Source organism: Olea europaea, unplaced genomic scaffold (genome assembly GCF_002742605.1).
Source record: "Olea europaea var. sylvestris unplaced genomic scaffold, O_europaea_v1 scaffold2183, whole genome shotgun sequence".
NCBI classification, from domain to species: domain Eukaryota; kingdom Viridiplantae; phylum Streptophyta; class Magnoliopsida; order Lamiales; family Oleaceae; genus Olea; species Olea europaea.
Window position 1 is genome coordinate 97,068 of NW_019239836.1, and position 20,169 is coordinate 117,236.

The window sequence follows — 20,169 nt, forward strand, 5'->3', positions numbered from 1 at the left end:
CAGATTGAAAGATGAATTATTCTTTTTTTGGAGAATCCTGATAGTACGGTATCTCAGCTTATTTGTTCGGGATTGTTTTCCAGATGAAATTATATTAATATTTATATTTATTTTTAAGCTAATTTCTGATTTTTGAAATATGATACTTATTTTCTTATTTTTGAAATGCCCTATACTTAATGTCTTGTATATGAAATTTTCCCAAATTTTAATGCGGGTCGGGGCTACATAAGAAATGATAGTTTCAGGGCTCGTGGGAACTTTAGCAGTGGGCGTGGTGGAGAAGGTTATCGAGGAAGAGGTGGACGTCGTGGAGGCCCAAGTCAGAATGCCACTTCGACGTAAATTTGGGCCCGATGTACATTGGTGACAATTTTGACAGTTTTGTGTTGCCTTAGCTGAAATAGTAGAAGAAGAAGTTAGTAATGTGTAATCTCAAAAATCCTTATCTTTGTCTAAATTGGGGTTGCCCGAAAATGAAGTGGCATTTAGTGTAGCATTTATCATTCTTTCTAACAGAGTTTTTTGAATGGAAATATAACTTGTGCAATGCAACAAATCCTTGTTCTCTATTGATAGAAAAAGGTTTTTATTTCTCCATGGATGTTGCTAATGCTACAAATAGAATTTTATCCCCAACTATTGGACCCACCAATTTTGTTGCAGAAAATAATTTATAAGTACAATTTTTGGTGAATTAAATGCATATTAGTATTATGTTGATAAACTTATTCGACGTTGAGAGTTATCTCCAAACCTAGCGGTAGTAGAATAATTTCTTTTCTTATTTTTTTTTTATTCGTACCATAAAAATGACCCCCTCAACAGATCAAAAGAGTGGGTAATTGTCATATTTTTACGTGTCTCAAATATGGTAAATAACAGGAAAATTATTCAAATATATGCAAAAGTAAATTCTGAATTTCAAAAATAGCTTTTCATTTTTCAGAAGCCCTGCCGAACAGGTTCTTAGTATTGTTTTCCTACATTGAATTGAAATTGCTTGAGCATAAAATAGCCCTATTCTTTGTTCCCTTATTGAACAGCAAAAAAAATAGAAACGACGGTTGAAAACAAATATCTGCACTCTTCTGCAGAACCATCACTGAACCCCCAATCTAGGGCATCTCATGGAAAAATGGGGGGAAAACTGGACTACAATTTACAAGCAACTAAAATATACGACCTAAACTGAAGTGAACTGAACTGACCTAATGGCAGTCCAAGAAGACACCCAAAACACTTTCTCCATAAAAGTGCTGGGTCATAAATTACAAGGGGACTCGCCTTTCTACGGATTAAGCAGTGTCGATAAAATGGTACCTCGATATGAAGCTAACAGGGCGGGGGCTGCAGTTGTTTTAAACGTCTTACAACTTGTTTCATTGTGGGCCGGGTGGAAAGAGTATCGACTGTACACATAACTGCCAAGTGTAAGATTTCTACCAAGTCATCGTGTGGGCCGCCATCCCACAACCCCGCAGTAAAGAACTCCTTGGCACAGCCTTGGCGCAAGAGCATGCACGCCCAAGTGACTATGTTAAATCCATTTCCATAGGAAGAGAACGAAGGATCAAGTGCTTTCTTGTCTGACATCAACTCAAGCAATACAACACCATAACTATATACGTCAGCCTTATCAGAAACCCGGCAAGTCATTGCATACTCTGGAGCAACATATCCAAAAGTTCCAGCCACGCCTGTGGTGGCATGAGTTTCCGAAGTTCCAAGTAGCCTAGCAAGTCCAAAATCAGACAAATAAGCATTGCAGTCCTCATCTAACAAGATATTGCTGGGCTTCACATCACGATGAAGAACCCGTGGCACACACTGATCATGTAGGTAGGAAAGTGCACGTGCTATGTCCAAAGCTATCTTGTGAAGTATCCTCCAGTCTACAGCCCTCGTGGACCTTTCCTGGATAAACTTCTCTAGATTGCCACCCGGCAAATAATTGTATATAAGAAACATCTCTGTTTCACTAGCATGATATCCTATCAAGGTCACAAGATTTGGATGGTGGAGCCTTCCCAGGGTTCTGATTTCTGCGTCAAACTGTTGATCACCTTGGAAACGTCCGAGAGCAAGTCGTTTTATCGCAACCAGCACTCCAGGAGCAACCTCAGCTTTGTATGTCGCTCCAAAACCTCCATTACCAATGCAGTTGCTTGCATTAAAACTTCCTGTGGCATGCACCACATTCTCAAATGTCAGTGGAACCCCAATGTCAGTAAAGACTATCACTTCCTTCCTAGCAGTTCCACTAACTCTGGACCTTGGTTTCCTTTTCCTACTATAAAAGAAGAGGACAATAAGAGCAAGAAGAACCGATACAATGGCCGCCGCGGATGTTATGGATGCAATCTCAATTGAGTTAAAACCACTACTACTGCTCTCTTGGCTTGGCATTCTTGATGGAGGGCCCAGATCATTTGGCGAATCCCCTGTCCTTCCCTGTCGATCGGCCGAAGACGATGAAGGGTCCATACGGCAGCGTTGCAGAAAAGGGTTTCCAAGTACACTGTTGCATTTCATCAAATTATCATTCTGAGGAAGTGGCCCAGACAAATTGTTGAAGGATACATTAAATGATGAGAGAGTGGTCACATTTGCCAAGTAGGGGGGAATTTGCCCAGACAGGTTATTGTTGTTCAGGAGGAGAACAGTCAAGTTCCTCAGATTGGCAATATCTTTAGGAATCTCACCCGATATAGAGTTCGAAGACAGGTCGAGCACTTCTAAAGCGAACAACTGCCCTAAGCTTGCAGGGATGGGACCACTCAGGTTGTTTCCAGCCAAAGAAAGTCGTTCAAGATTCTTTATTTGGCCAAGACTGCTAGGGATTTGCCCACCCAATGGATTCCAACTTAAATCAAGAGCCCAAAGAGAAACCAAATTATCAATGCCAGGTGGAAGAGTACCAACAATTTGATTACGAGAGGCATCTAAGAGTATCAGAGACTTGCATATTGTGCTAGAATCTGGTGGAAATTCACCAGATAACACATTATTGCTGACATTAACCATCATACCTCCCACTTGATCACATTTCTCAAAGAGACTTCCAGGAAACGGTCCACTGAGTTTGTTTTGACCAGCAAAAAATGCATAAACAGTCTGCTTCCCCAATCGTTCAGATGAAATGGTCATTGATTGCAAAGTGCCAGTAAGGTTGTTAGAACCAAAATTATGGAACACCGTAAAACTATCACCATCACCAAATAATGGCAGAGGGGTCTCAATTTGAGTTCTGTATGTGAAATACGAAATATAAGCAGTTGCCGAATCATTGAACTTTGAGGGATCTCCATGTAAATATTGGAATGGAGCACAAGCTTGGGTTTTATTGAATTTGGGAATGGAACCTGACAGATAATTCCCACTGATATCGAAGAGAGTCATACAGGGAACAGGGATTTTGTCAAAGATCTCTCCAGTGAGTCTGTTTGAGCTCAAATTAAGGAAATGCAGATTCTTGCAGGTGCTAAAACCCTCAGAGATTTTTCCAGAATAAAAGTTCTGAGCCAAATTTAGCACCTCTAAGTTGTCACAGGAACCCCAACTACCTGGCAACTGTCCTTGAAGAGTTGCTCCGGGAGCCCACACCATCCTCAAGCTAGGGAGAACAGTAATATCAGCTGGAATCGTGCCTTCATAGAAATTATACTCATCAGCTGTGAATGGCAACTTTCCCGTCGGTAGACTGTCTCTTGAACTAGAAACATTGGGAAGTGGATCCCACAAGTTTGACAGCACGAGGACAGATAACTTGGAACAATTCCCAAGCTCAGACGGTATTGAACCACCAAGATTATTCCTTGATATATCCAATACCTCAAGCTGACTCAGCTGACCGAGTTCACTGGGAATCACCTCCTCTAACATATTTGAGTACAGTAGAAGCGTCTTCAACCCTGTGCAATTCCCAAGACTTGTTGGGATACCTTCAACCAAGATATTCCCTGCCAGCTCCAAACGCTCAAGCTTCCCACAATTACCCCCAATCTCACTTGGAATCGGCCCACCAAGCTGATTAAAGGACAGGTAGAGCCCCCTCAAATCTCTAAACTCGCCAATAAACTTCGGAATAGTTCCGTTCACTCGATTCCCAGCTAAATTCATGACTTGAAGACCCACACAACTTGAGAGTGAACTCGGGATCTCCCCAGAAATCTCATTGAATCCCAGGTTAAGAACTCTCAAATTTTTCAACCCCTTGAACTGCACAGGCAGGGACCCAGAAATCAAATTCCCTTCCAGATCAAGAACCTCAAGCTTTTCCATACCCCAAATTTCCACAGGAATCTCACCACTCAATTCATTGAAAGGCAGAGACAAAATCTTAAGTTCAGTAAGTTTCGCAATTGCAGGGGATAATTTCCCCAATATTTGAATTGTACTGCTATTGCTACCCATACAAGGCCTTCTAATTTCAAACCCATAAAGTGGAAATTGAGAAATTCTAGTACAAGACAAAGAATTACCTCCACCAGTGATATTCAACGCCACGACCCGGGAACCCAAATCGCAAGAAACCCCGACCCAGGAACAGTGATCCCGGCTGTTCAAATTCCAGCTGGAAAGCACTCCAGAAGGGTCCGAAATTAAACCCTTGAACTCCAGCAGAGAAGATTTATCCGTATCGGAACCCCAAACAGTGTGCTGTTGAATCGAAAACAACACCCAAAGTAGAATTAACAGCTTCAACGGATTGTGCAGACGGAACCATTTTATCGTAAAAGAAAGACGACCCATTACTCAAACCCCAAAAGGTTCCTTTAAAAGCTCAAGAAAAGCACGAACCCTTCCTTGTCTCCCTCTTCAAATCGAAGATGAAAAATAACAGAAAAACCCGAACCAAATTTAGGGTTTGGTTTCACTATTTTCTTGTTAACAAAGTCCAACAAGAGTAAAGAGAAGTCTTTGATAGAGAAAAGTAGAGGAGAACAGTGGTGGTTGTGTTCTTTGTTTGTTCTTCGTTCAGAAAACGCGTTCTTGATCACATTTCATTTTTCTTTGCCACAGTCTTTTTTTATCTTTCTTCCTTTGTCTTTTAACATCCTTAAATTCAAATAATTTTGGTCTTAACAAGTCCTTAGCGATGGGTTATTGATTTTCTTATTTTTGTGTCACCTGGACATGCTCGAAGTATTTGTTTGTAACATTGGTTTCGTTTTTGCTCGGATATATCCAGTATACTTATATATAAAATTTTGATCAATGAAAATTTACATTTTGATTACATTTATTTTCCATGGAAAATATTAGTTTTCTACGCAAATTTCTATTTGGAGTGTTTGATTGCTATTTTTTCCATGGGAAATATTTTTCAACTTTTGAAAATATGCCTAATTTTCCTTGTTTTTAAGGAAAATATTTTCTTTGGATAGAGGTGGTTTTTATTTTTCACAAAAGATGGAAAACATTTTCTTTTCCAGGTGATATTTTTCATGTCAATCAAACACACTCTTACAGATAAAAAAAATTGGTCTTAACAATGACCAACATAATTGAACACGTAGGATTAGATATATCACCTGTTTGCGCTTCACTTTTTTTTAAAAATATATTTTTTTAATCACACATTTTTTAATAAAAAATTTTACGCAATTTTTCAAAAAATTTCCTTATTTTTTAACAACACATTATCTAAAAAATAACTATTTCAAATCACATTTTCCCTCAAAATTGGAGTCAAATAGGAACATAATGGATTTTGTTCTTGTTCATAGAATTTGTCATCCATATATTTGAAAGATATTTTTATTGATGAGATTTATCGATTTACTAAAAATTTACATTCATAAAAATTATTGATTAACACGTATCGATGAATATTTATATTTTAAAAAAAATTTAAACAAATAATTCTACTTTACATTTTAGAATCTTCTCCAATTCTTCTACTCTCTCATCTTTGACACTTCGACCTCCGATGAGCCTCCAAACATTTTCCTTTTTCCTTTTATTTTATATAGGCGTATTCCATTTATTAAATTTCAATTTTCTAAATAACTAAAGGTCTACATTGGTGGATGGAGTGAGTGTGGTGGGGTCTAAGTTGACGCGTACTTGTGGAAGGCGGATTGGACCACCGCTCAGTCAATAAATGCATAAAGTGAACTTAAAACCAAAATAGATTTTTGAGAATTGATGGAATACGAATATTTATGGTCGAATTGGTGCATAAGCTCCTAGGGGCCTCTTCCCTTTTACAAACCAGTCGAGATTTTCAAAATACACCCTCTATGTACTAATAAATCTTTTAAAAGTTAATTTTACATGTACTAACTTTTTTTTTTTTTTTTTTTTTAATATTTGTACATTTATACAAATGGAATGTACAAAGTAAGAAGAACCATTAAGTCATGGCGTCTATGAAGCGTGGGGTCAATAAATATCGTCCTTAGCTTAGTAGACTCACTAGCCTAACCCAGTTTGCGTTTAATCCCTAGGTACTCAATTATTTCCCATGGAGTTGACGTTATACTATTGCGACATTTTTCCTTCTGAACAAGCATAACGATTACTTCTAAATCTCATATAATAAGTTAGAGTTTATAAATATGTGGAGAGATCTCTCCATTCAAACTAAAAGTAAAATCAATTGCTATTAAAATTGCCCATATTAATGATATTGAAGTCTATTTATCTTCTTAGGAATCCTCTTGAGAATGAGAGGATTTTGGGGAAGATGAGAAAATAGTTTGCCGTGGACATCAATCTTGAAGGTTGATAGATTTTACCGTTGCCTTTCAAATGTAATATAGCTGTTTAAGTTTGAGTCCTTCCAAATGCTCCTAAGTAATTTAAAGGAATCATATGGTTCAGAGTTTTAAATTACATAGAAAACACAAAACTCATTTGTCTGCCTTAAACGTGAAAAAGTAAAATATTGCCAAAATAGAAGCGATTTTCTCTACTAATGATGTAGGGTCGGTTTTGATTTTTATAATATATTGTGACAAGCACATTATGATAGCAAAGAATGAAAATTCAATGTGCAGCTATTGTAGTTAAGTCGAATTTGCCCTTGACTAAATTTCAATCGTGGAAAAGACTCCGTCACACTTACGCTTCATGTGTCTTGTGAATTTACTGGAATGGATGTTCGAACTTTAGGTACACTCATTGAGGATATTTGTGGTACTTGAAGTAATAATATAGATAACGTAGTCAGCCTTTACAAAGGGTTCCTTTGTAGACCTCTATTTTATTATTTGAAAAATTCGAAAACAAATCTATACTATTTTGCTAAAAGTATGCTAAATAGGTAGGTCAAATAGGGGCTAAAGGAGATAATAGTGGAAACTCTTCTGCATAGCTTTGTCCAACTTTTAGTTTCTCATTCGCGGCTCCAATGCTGAAAGTAGGAAGAAACCTCACTTAAAGAAAAAATTCTCGATTCTCCAATTAAAATAAAAAATAGATAAGATCCTGAAACTCATCAAAGCCCCCATTCAACCAATTCATGTAATACCTTAATTTAGTGTTAAAAAAAATGAAAAGTCAAATATGTTATATTATTATATAAAAATAAAAAAAAAAAGTAAAAAGCAAAAAGTTAGGCAGTGAAATTCACATACATACCAAACTCAAGCAAATCCAAATCCAAATCCATTCAAACACACACCACACCAAGAAAACGAGAGCAGGGAGAGAAAAAGAGGAAGGAAGAAAAAAATTAGAAATTTTTTGTCAAGTTGTTAGAAAATAAGTGGTCTACGCTATTACGCTTGAATTCCTCAATTTTGAAAAGTATATAAAAAGTTACTTATTGTCAAGTTATGTTTAATTTTATAGTTGTTAGTTTGTTAGATCAAATTTAATTTTATTGAAGGGGTTAAAAGTATAATAAATTATGAAATTGAGAAAGTGAAAGAAAAATTAATTTTAATAATTAAAGAGACTTTAAAAATCACTTAAACGTGAAATGATTAAATTTGGGTATCGCTTATTTAATTATTGAAATTATTCGAAATAACTAATTGTTGATTTAAAAATTATATCATATTTCAAACGACGATACGGATATCGTGACAGCTTATCAATCGGGTTATTTTGGCGTACATAGTTCTGTGAGTGGAAAAATATAAATATTTTTAAAGTATTTATAAATTAAGTATATTATCAAAGTATGTGCAATTATGTATTCGATTTTATGATTATTATAGAAATCTCTCTCATTATGATTCATGTGGAATTTCAAAGATTTCTTGTGGTACATTTATGACTTGATATGTGAGACATGTGATGTTGAGATCAACCAGAAAAGTGCCCGTGATTATATATGTATTTTAGTTCATAGAGGGGCCTTGGCCGTGTTCTATCTTACACGGAGGTGTCTTGACCAAATATTAGTCTTAAGCGTGTACATATAGGTCACAGAGAGGCTTTGACCATGTTCTAGAATTAATTATCAGAGGTCTTGTGACCGACTTTTATTCACGGAGGGGGCCAAAGGCCCGTAACGAAAGTTCTTAGCCCGTAGGGCGGATTACAAATTTCACTCAGAGAGTACATTTTTTGTGAATTTTTCAGTATATTTGATATGATGAGATTATAGTATAGTTATCAGCTAATGTTTATAGTTTGACTTTGAGATGATATTTTGTGATGTTATGTGAATGTCACACGTTTTGGCTATAATTATATATTGGTATCTTGCGAATTATTCAATGATATGAACTCAATTTTCGATAAAAATGTAAAATTAAAAAAGTATAATTTATTTCAAACTTCTCCACTCACTGAGCTGTCGATTCATATATTTTTCCACGATTTTTTCTACAGATAACAATTGATTCCTTTTAGCTATAGAACCTAATGATTTCGGAATGAGAGTCACACGACATGTTGAGTGTTATAACTCATATTGATGAAGCACGAAATAAATAATTTGGGCCCATTGCATTATGTTTTACATAAGCATTTGATTTTAAGGCATTTTTTAAAGCAACTCATAGTAAGTCTTGGTGATAGATTTGACATTTAGTCAGCATCTATCATCGGCACACGTCACGTTTCGGGTCCACTATGGTGATTCGGGACGAGTCGTGTCAAAATGGTATCAGAGCATAGCTTTGAAATTTTTTATGGTTCATGCATTAGTATATCATACATATTCAGTGGTTTGATCACATGTCGTGGTGATAGAAATCACAAGCTCTCTAACTCAAATGTAAAAATGATATAAAAATATTTTTTTAACAGATTTAGAAACGACTAATATATAAGTATGATAGTTGCAATGATCTGATGGTTGGAAATGTTATTAGTTGTTGGCTTGGAACTAGTGCGTATATAACCTATTAAGATTTGAACAGATTGTGATTATTTTGTGGGCCATTCGAAATTACAGATGTTACAATCACTTAATTGTCAATTTATATGTAGAACTATATGATTTTTTTTATGTGTACATAGGAATATTTTTAGTTATAACTTGCACGATAAATACAAGGAAATGATATGATGTATGATTAGTGACAATCAGTGATGAGTTTTAATTATATATTAAGCCAAATGGTCATTAGTGTTATCAAAATTTTTTGGTGATTTTATGGCCACTTATATGGGATGATAATATAAATCATAATGGTGTATATTTATGTTGTATGATAAGAAATCGTGGAAGACAAAATGATGATTTGTTGCTTGGTAGATAACAATGTGTTATTGTGTATTTTATGTATCTAGGAAATTAACGGTAATTCCAATTATTTCGATTATTTATGAGTTATTTGATTATAAGGAATGTGAGAATAATATGGATGAACTTCATAATGATTATTGATTATGGGGTTATTTGTTGATCAAGAAATATAATTAAATGGATATGTGCATTCAGGTATGTTTATGTGAATCGAAAAATAAAAAGGAGTAGAGAATGGTAAAGTTGGAATTTATTGAGATTGGAAAATTAACATGTGCAATCTTGGTGGTGCATTGATGTGTGGAAGGTTATTATTTTGTGATATTAAAGAAAATTGATATAATTAAATGTTTTAGGTCATACGATATGACGATAAATATCAATGTTACATGATCATAATATGATATGGTCAATAGCATGTAAATGAATATAATGGTTGTCCTATAGCAAAATAATGTGATGCTAAATCTGGGTTATTAAGTTAATTAATTCTGGTAAGGCCATTCGTTGGATTATTGTGTTATATTCCATACTATTTGAAATCGTTGAGTTAAATTTTGAAGTTAAGATGAATTTAATAAATTTTTAGTTATGTAATTTTTGGGTAATTTTCAATTGTATTTTTGGATTTCACGTATAAAGCATTTCATTTTTATTGAGATCTATTCATTATGAAATATACGGATGATATGTCGAAAAGTTTGAAGTTTAGGGTGATCATTGAATGTAAATTTAATTCAATTGTGGAACAATATCTTTGGGTTATAATCTTAATTAAAAGGTCTTTATGCGATATACAAGAAGGATTATGCAGTGATGATAGATCAACGACTCATTTATGGGATAAGATTATAGATTTTCATGATTAAATGTTATTATTTTCTCTTCATAGAAAGAAAGAACAAAATTTATACAAGTATAGAAATGTCAAAAGTTTTACTATCAGGAAACTCTGATGAAATATTTGCTCTTATATCTAAAGATGATAAGTGATTGATTCACGATAATGATTTATGTTAAGGTTTAGAAAGTATTCTGAAGTAAACTTATAAATTATGGATGGTACTGTAGATTGTTGAAGAGCATGATTAAAACATGATTTATAATTGTTTATATTGAGGTTGAAATTAGGAAATGTGGTGTCATCGCATTGCAAGAAACATCGATACTTACTATCATCGGAGTTGAAGGTATATTTTTATTCGAAATGGTGAAAATTGAAGTTGTGTATATATCATTGGGTGATATTAAAAAAAAAAAAAAACACCATATTGAACTATCTCAATTGCTTTGTTGGGGATAATTAGAATTTCAGAAAATTGATGTTACTTATGATATTGGAATTATTTCAAGGGCATTTATTGTGATGAAGTTGCCAAAAGAAACTTATTCGATCTAATATGTAACCATTGTTTAAAAAAAAAAAAAAAAGGAACTTGATTAGAGAATAGTTTAAATTATGGTATAGGTTGAAGATTTGGAGAACATGAAAAGTAGTCTTTTGAACTTTAAATTGGAAAATAATTGAGTTTTCCTTAAGGGTTTGGAAAAGAAAAAGACGAGAATATTATATATTGGCTCTTAGGAAGTTATTAAATGTATGATAGGAAAGATTAAATTTTAGGACTAAAAGTTTGTTGGAGTAATCATTCAATAGATGAGGCGTTATAGCAAGTGAGGTTTAAATGTGTTCTCTATTTACATTACATGTGCGAACTTAGTCAATTGAATTTCGAAGATTAAATTCTTTTAAGGAGGTAAGTTTTGTAATACCTTAATTTAGTAAAAAGAAAAAAAAAATGAAAAGTCAAATATGTCATACTATTATATATTAAAAAAAATACAAAAAGTTAGATGGTTAAATTAACATACATACCAAACTCAAGCAAATCCAAATCCATTCAAATACATAAAACACACCAAGAAAACGAGAGCAGAGAGAGAAAAGAAAGAAAAAAGAGGGAGAGGGAAAAGAAAGAAAAAATGAAGAAGAAGAGGAAGAAAGAAAAAAAATTAGAAAATTTTTGCCAAGTTGTTAGAAAATAAGTGGTCTATATTATTACGCTTGAATTCCTCAATTTTAAAAGGTAAGTAAAAAGTTACTTATTGTCAAATTATGTTTAATTTTATAGTTGTTAGTTTGTTAGATCAAATTTAATTTTATTGAAAATGTAAAGTATAATAAACTATGACATTGAGTAAAGTGAAAGAAAAATTAGTTTTAATGATTAAAGAGATTTTAAAAATCACTTAAACGTGAAATGATTAAGTTTGAGTATCGCTTATTTAATTATTGAAATTACTTGAAATAACTAATTGTTGATTTAAAAATTATATCATATTTCAGGCGACGATGCGGATATCGTGACAGCTTACCAATCGGGTTATTTTGGCGTACATAGTTCTGTGAGTGGAAAAATATAAATATTTTTAAAGTATTTATAAATTAAGTATATTATTAAAGTATGTGTAATTATGTGTTCAATTTTATGATTACTATAGAAATCTCTTTCATTATGATTCATGTGGAATTTTAAAGATTTCTTGTGGTACATTTATGACTTGATATGCGAGACATGTGATGTTGAGATCAACCAGAAAAGTGCCCGTGATTATATATTTATTTTAGTTCATAGAGGGGTTTTGGTTGTGTTCTATCTTACACGGAGGTGTCTTGACCGGACATTAGTCTTAAGCGTGTACATATAGTTCACAGAAAAGCTTTGGCCATATTCTAGAATTAATTATCAGAGGTCTTGAGACCGACTTTCGTTCACGAAGGGGGCCAAAGGCCCGTGGCGAAAGTTCTTAACCCGTAGGGCAAATTACAGATTTCAGTTAGAGGGTACATTTTTGGTGGATTTTTCAGTATATTTGATATGATGAGCTTATAGTATGGTTATCAGCTGATGTTTATAGTTTGACTTTGAGACGATATTTTGTGATGTTATGTGAATGTCTCACGTTTTGAGTATAATTATATATTGGTATCTTGCGAATTATTCAATGATATGAACTCAATTTTCGATAAAAATGTAAAATTGAAAAAGTATAATTTATTTCGAACTTCTCCATTCACTAAGTTGTTGACTCATATATTTTTCCACGATTTTTTCTACAGATAGCAATTGATTCCTTTTAGCTGGAGAGTCTAATGATTTCGGAATGAGAGCTACACTACATATTGAGTGTTATAACTCATATTGATAAAGTACGAAATAAATAATTTGGGCCCATTGCATTATGTTTTACATAAGCATTTGATTTTGATGCATTTTTTGAAGTAACTCATAGTCAGCATTGGTGATAGATTTGACATCTAGTTAGTATTTATTATCGACGCACGTCACGTTTCGGGTCCACTATGATGATTCGGGACGGGACGTGTCAATTCAAGTGTAGATCAAACAAAAGTTTATGGATCAGTTTCAAGCAACACAAGTGGTCAATGAATCATTATCCCATACGCAAAAATGGACACAAATAACAATTAAGTAATCTTATATTCACATAACTAACGAGAAATTCGAATACGTCATGTCTTCCTCCTACAAGATAGAATATTGCGTGCGGAAGTTTCTATTCCGGGAATGTGATAAAAATTTTGCCGCATTGTTAGAACATCTGAGATTGACTGCTCCTCGTGAAGCATTCACGCGAAAGGAAAAATTCTTTAGGGATAAGAAACAAATAGACAGAACTGTACACTTCAGCATTCAATCTCTTTTTGTACAAGAACCGAGATATATGAACAATGAACTGATCCTTCCAAGCAAAAATCCCGTCTGGTGAGCTATTAGGTCAACAAACAAATAAGCAAGGATACAAGCAACCAAAGATTTTTGATCGGTAAGTAATATCGTTTAACAACAGCATGGCCAACAGGAGGAGGACGAAAACCATCTTGTCTCAGAAGCTTTAGGATTTGCCTCAGGAAGTTGCGACTCCAACTGCGGTTTCTCATTAATCACCTTACATGAGTCAGTTTTTTCACCAATGTTTACCAATCTGAGCCAAAATATATGGAGTTATAAATTGATTCAACAGTAATTTTGCAAGCTTAATACAGAAAGAGATCTCATTTTGATATTCAGAAGAAATAACATACTTGAAGGAGGTAAAAAGGTCAGAAGACAAAAACAAATAAAGTATTATCAAGTTCACCCGTATAGGCATAAGAAAAACACGATGAAAAGAGATGTTGTGGGTATCACAAACAGATAAGACTAGAGAGAAATTTTTTCATTTACATGCTTCCTTCGTAAATTATGAGCCACATACACTCATTTAAGAGTTCCAAGACAGACGAAGCATTGTATATGTGTGTGTGTATAACAGCTCGAACTTACAGCTCTCATCATAAGAGTAAAGATTGGGTTTAACCCAATAGAATCTAAAACAAGGGCAGCAGGTCAATTTCCCTTTAGAGACTACAGTTAAAAACCATATTAGATCCTAAAGCTAATTCACTAGGGATACCACAAAATTCCTTTCCGCTTGGAATTTGGCCAATTTCATTCAATGAATTTAGATGTGAAGTGCCTCATTTCTGCACGAATTGTGTTTTGTATGTTTCTAAGGCAGATATGTAATGAAGTTCGTAAATGAGAGCACGGGCAAGGCAATCTGCACTACATTTTTCCAATCAATTTACTAGATATACGTATAGACATGTTTCTAAGATTTGAAACTCTAGAAAATGATCTTACACTGGGAATGCAAAAGAATGGCAGCTGTTTCCACTCTCATCAGAAAGGCGAGGGAGACTTGGTGAAGTGAGAGGGGCACCTGATGAGGTACGAGTAGCCTCAGCAGCAATACCTTTACCGTCTACTGCATTAGAGGAAATATCAGGAGGAGGAATTTCCTTAACAGGAGCTATATTTTCCTTTGCATGATTCTCTACAGTTGTAACTGGGGCCATCTCCAGGCTATTACTGCAATCTTCTTCTATGACACTAGAACTCTTCCCCAATTTTACACTATTTTCTTCATGTTGTGGTACTCCAAGAACTGGGGGAAGGACAGAAGGGAAGCTGTTGAAGTCATCAGATTTGGCATCGGGAACATATTGAAGATTCAATGGTGAATTGTTTGACTCTTCTCTCCTGGGGAGTTCTCCAGATTTGCCCAGAAGATTTGCTTGATCTCTAGAGTAGCTGTTACTCCCAATACTAAACAATGATTCATTTGAAGTAACACTCCATTCCATAGCTGATGTAGGTTTAGGAGAAAAAATAGATGAAGGAATACGATTTGGGTCATAACCTGCAGGCTGCCCCATTGTTTGGACTGGAGGAGATTGCATTTGGAATTTATTATCAGTGTTCCATTCTGGAGACTGATATGATGTTCCTGGTGATGATAGAAACCCAGCTTCGGCATGTGGAGAGGCACTTATCATGCTCCAGTTAGGTATCTGATCTGTAACATCCAGTGACGACAAGAATTCTGATTCGAATGACAGAGGTCCATCTTGTCCTGATTTGAGAGAGGGATCGTCAAAATGAACTCTTTCACCAGTATTTAATTCCAGTGAAGAAACAGAAGAAGAAGAAGATACAGAAGAAAAGCCTGAAGCCTTTGCTTCCAAAAGTTGTTTTCCATCTTCATGCTTGACCTCAGAGTTTTTCTTCAAATGCTCATTGCTTAAAGAAGAAGAAGAAGATACAGAAGAAAAGCCTGAAGTCTTTGCTTCCAAAAGTTGTATTCCATCTTCATGCTTAACCTCAGAGTTTTTCTTAACAAGCTCATTGCTTCCACTCACATATTCAGATTCCATAGTTCATGGGACTAGTCAGGCCCCTGGAGATTTATGACATCGCACGTGATGGATAGTTAATACTTCAAAATGAAGCAAAAAGTACAAAATTAACAAGTTGAATACGACGTCATCAGTTATTTGAACATATACCAGTTGAAAGCTTGCATAGGACATAAAAGATGGCGTCAGGATTCTAATACTCATTTAAAACTGCCAATTTCCCATCCCATGTAATTTCATATTCAGTACATGAAAGGAAAGAAACTCTAATTTGTAAATTGCTGAAAGATGCTTGCATTAATTAGTTGTACACCTACTAAACCTATGTACATCTATTTATTGGTTATATTGTCCTCTAACGATCACTAAAAGGCTCAGGACGAAACAGGAGAGAAATTTAAAATATAGTGAAAGGAGGAAGAAATGCAACTAATTTACATATGCAATCCATCTTAACTATTAACCAGAGAATAAAAGTGACCGTTCCCAAAATTGAAGGGAATATTAACCGGCCTATTATTACCTCTTGCAATTAAAACATCGTCATGAGTTCAGGCAATAGACAATTGACATCATACCTTTTCTAAGACTTGTTGAGTATATATGATAAGAAATGGGAACAATGAAACAAAAATACAGTTGAATGGTTCTGTCTCAAGTATTAGGGCTCAAATATATTTGGATTAAAAGCTGAATAATGCTTAATGGGAAATAACGAAATGCGTGCAATTTAAACCATTTTCACCTATAATCTTGATTTATCAGTAGGCTATTTGCCCTAAAATTTTTGCATTGGAGATCGTTTGGTCAATTTTAATATCCAAAAACTGGGATTTAATTTGTCTATCTAAAATGGATGATAACTTAAAAAAGATCATTGCATTTGAGTGAAAAAATAATTTGACATACCTAAATTCTGAAAATTTAACGATTATCTGTTGTTCGCCTCTGCCTACAAACCAAAAATGGAGGACTATCAAACAACACCGAGATTAGAAACCACGGAATACAAATGAATAAATTGTTTGTAATTCTTCACTAATTCAGGGCACCGAGAGATCGAAATAGGGTTTATTCTGGGAGAATGTTTACGACTAAAATGGAGGCACAATCGGCCCTTTTCTGTCATTCAGATTGGCTTTGATTTTACATTCATCTGTACCATTTTTATGCAGATACGCGGGAAGGTTAGTTGTTATGGAAAAGGAACTAGATTGTATTTTCTCTTTGTTCTTTGTACCAAAATGCAAAAGTTTTTAATTTAGTTTTTGTGGGGCAAATTGAATATCTAATGAAATAGAGGGACTAGATATTGCCAAAAACATTCTAACATGAAAAATACTCCCCATGTTGTGAAATTTAGCCCTTCTTTGATTTCACCCCCATAAAAAAAAAGGGTTAATTAAAATTTAAGTCAGTTAATTTTTATTACATATTTTATTTTAAAGGCGAAAACATTTCAAAAATTCCCGATCGCCTTATCCTGCAAGATATGAGAGCATTGATGATACTGAAAAATATCTAGCCATGTCTACAAATATTAAATTGAGGAGGATGACAGTTCATTTCAATGGCACCAAATCCATTAGGAATAAACAAATCTACGCATTCAATGTAAGGATACGTGAAAATAAGTTAAATTATTGTTCATTGTACTATGTTGCTCGTATCAAATATGCACTAGAGGAATTGAAATTGGACGTTTCTTGTTGACCATACAAGCGGAACAACAACAAACTAACAAAAAGAATCATTGGCTCAACAATTCAACTTTAAATTGAACCCAACTTCCGAAGCTTTAGAGCTTGAATCTGTAGGAACCCAAAACAAAAATATTGTCATCCAAACATTATAAGAGGGAAAAAAAATCAAATTCAATTTTCAATAACAATCTCGATATTATACCCTAGGTTGATTTGTGGAGGGCGGTAAAATCTTGCTACCCTTCCTCCTCCTAGCAAGAAGTACTCTTGTAACAGGGGACATCAATCTATGAGTTGAACTACGGGTGTAAGCGGTCCAATTTTATCGGTTTTTGATAGATTTTCAAACCAAACCATTTAAAATGGTTTGAGAAAAACTCAAACCTAAATCAAACCATTTTGAATGGTTTGAAAAAAACTCAAACCTAAACCTAACGGTTTGGTTCGATTTTAAACCGTCGGTTTCGTCATATATTTTTTTGTCCGTCTACTTTTATGTCATTAATTCATTGAATTCAATATATAAATATATTTATATCTTACTAGTAATAAATCTAAAACAAACTAAACCCCTGTTTGAACCAAATTTTTGGGATAAAAAAATGAAAATTTGAACCGTTATCCCATAAGTCCAGCCGCCTTTGTTGACCTCGTGTTTCATGTGTGGGACCCAACCTCCTCTCCAACAGTCAATTTTCTTATTATGATGATATGAAAAATATGGCTCAAACATGAGTTAAATCTATCTACTATAAATTTAAATACCAACTAAATCAAAGTGAAATCACAATAAAATAAAACATAGTTTTTTTTTTTCATTTTTTCACCTTTTTAGGCTAATGACGATACAATAACGTTACATAAAAGTCTACTAAACTATATATAAGGCCCAAAAAACATAATTATGTCCAACAAGATCTCGTGATCATCATATCTGAAAAAGAGATACTAATTAAATAAAGAGAATAACCAACCATAATAATAAATCAATTGTTTATAATATCTAAATATAACAATTACATAAGTTTACGTTTATATGATGTTACGAAACGCATTTAATTTCAAATTCTTACGTTAATTTGCTCAAAAAAAATTATTGACCTGAAACTTTATTCGTAACAAATATTATCGTTGAAGGTCTAGAATCTCTTTGTCTCCGATTTGGTATAATAGACTTCAATTTAACTTTGAAAAGGCGTAAAAAATCTGAAAAAGAAGTGTGTGGTGCCGATGACTCAAAACTGTGTTGAGAGTCGACTGGAGTTAATCTAAATTCTGAAGAGGAAAAAGATTTTTGATAGATTATGTTAGTCTTGAAATTATTAGATATATATTAGGATTATTGGATAATAATAATAATAATAATAATATATCTGTATTAGAAAATTAGAAATTGACAAAAATATCCACAAATGACAAAACTATTGAATTTTACATATTTGGATGAATTTTCAAAAAATTTCATTTTTTCATTTTTATATATTTTTTCGCCGGTCCGATTTGATTTTAAACAGCAATTAAAATTTTCAAACCTAAACCAAACCATTTTGACCGGTTTGGTTTGGGTCAAAACCATTTCGTTGACCAGGTCCACGTGATACCAAACCGACGATTTCTAAAATAAGGTTTCAGTTCGATTTTTCGATTTTTACTTACAGCCCTAAGTTGAACTAGTGTACTTGTCAACACGACGCAATTAACACGCGTAAAAATTGTGTGAAAATGTGAAAAAGGAAAGATAAATTCGAGTACTTTTCCGAGTATTTGAATGCCCTGGGGACCTTAAGTCGGTCCGGTGTTTGAATTGTGTTAGAATGAGTTTCGTGTATTTTCTCCATTGAGGTTGTGGATGATTTTACAATACAAATATCCGAAGAAATTAATGAATGGTAAGAATTCAAGTGACACTTTAATCTTTATAGATTTTGAGGTGGGTGTTGGGGTGGGTAGAGAGAGAGCTGCCAAAGGTGACCGGTTGAGGATTCCAACGGCCGATTATTTGGGTGTCAAAAGACAAAAGTCAAAAGAGAAATAGGGTCTCGATTTAATTCAGAAAGCAAAAACTATAAAGTATAAGGCTGCGTACTTTCAAGTGAAATTAATGTATAAAATTTGACTTAAAGAAAAAAAAGTGCAAACCAAAATGTAGTCAAAGATCATAAGATGTTGTCCAAAATACTTTCGTTCACATACATATATGATTAGATCAAAGCAATATTTATAATTGTTTTTAGTTAGAATAATGTTCCTTGGAGAGGGACAATGACAGGGTGGTGTGGCAAACTTTGATTGGATTTTTTTTTGGGTCAAATTGTTCAATTATGTATTGACACGTTTTTCTTCTGTCATTGAATTTGTCATTGTAGCAAGATTGTTTCAGTTATACGATATTTATTTAAATGGGCAATAATTAAACGTGTGTTTGTCTCAATTATTTGTAGAAAAACTGTTATCGGCAAGCAAAAGTGGATCCTAAATGAATAAACTAAACTTGGTTGGCAAAATAATAATGACTTTCAAACATCAACAAACCAATTTCATTACCCATAACTTGATCAAAAGATTGTTTTGATCCTCAATTATGATCCAAGGAGGCAAAAATCTACATTCAAACATTGATAATGCATAACTATGATGTGAGCCAAAGACAAGAATACAAATGATATTTGATGGAGCACATGAATAATGATTTGTCACATTATTTAAACGATATGAATTGTGGCATATAATTTTTAATTTCAAATTTCTTCATTTTAAAGTTTCATATTTTTATCTGATTAGTACCATGACCAACACATGGACTAAATATAAAATACATACTACAAGAAAAATGATAAAACCCCTTGTCCTGGCTTGGGGACGGGGATGAAAATAGGGGCGCTACAGGGCGCCCCCTATTGGAGGGGTGCTTGTTAAGTCGGGATAGGGAGCAAGATTGCAAGAAAAAATGCTCATCTTGACCAACTCCTTTCCCCTAAATCCCCCAAATGTAGATGGCGTAGGCGTCCATCTAAAGCAAAATTCAGCTCAATTGGGCCAATTTCCTA

At 34.0% G+C, this 20,169-nt stretch overlaps 2 protein-coding genes across 2 annotated transcripts; both read right to left on the minus strand.

Annotated features, from left to right (window-relative positions):
• Nucleotides 1-999: 999 nt before the first annotated feature.
• LOC111380696 (LRR receptor-like serine/threonine-protein kinase RPK2) lies at nt 1,000-5,030 on the minus strand. Its single transcript, XM_023004330.1, has one exon. It carries the CDS (start codon nt 4,753-4,755, stop codon nt 1,336-1,338), a length of 3,420 nt encoding a protein of 1,139 aa, XP_022860098.1. The 5' UTR covers nt 4,756-5,030; the 3' UTR covers nt 1,000-1,335.
• Nucleotides 5,031-13,312: 8,282 nt separating this feature from the next.
• On the minus strand, nt 13,313-16,623 carry LOC111380697. Its single transcript, XM_023004331.1, has 3 exons — nt 16,329-16,623; nt 14,365-15,499; nt 13,313-13,663 (listed from the first exon to the last, which is right to left on the minus strand). The coding sequence occupies exons 2-3, from the start codon at nt 15,435-15,437 to the stop codon at nt 13,519-13,521; spliced, it is 1,218 nt and encodes a 405-aa protein (XP_022860099.1). The 5' UTR covers nt 15,438-15,499; nt 16,329-16,623; the 3' UTR covers nt 13,313-13,518.
• Nucleotides 16,624-20,169: the final 3,546 nt, after the last annotated feature.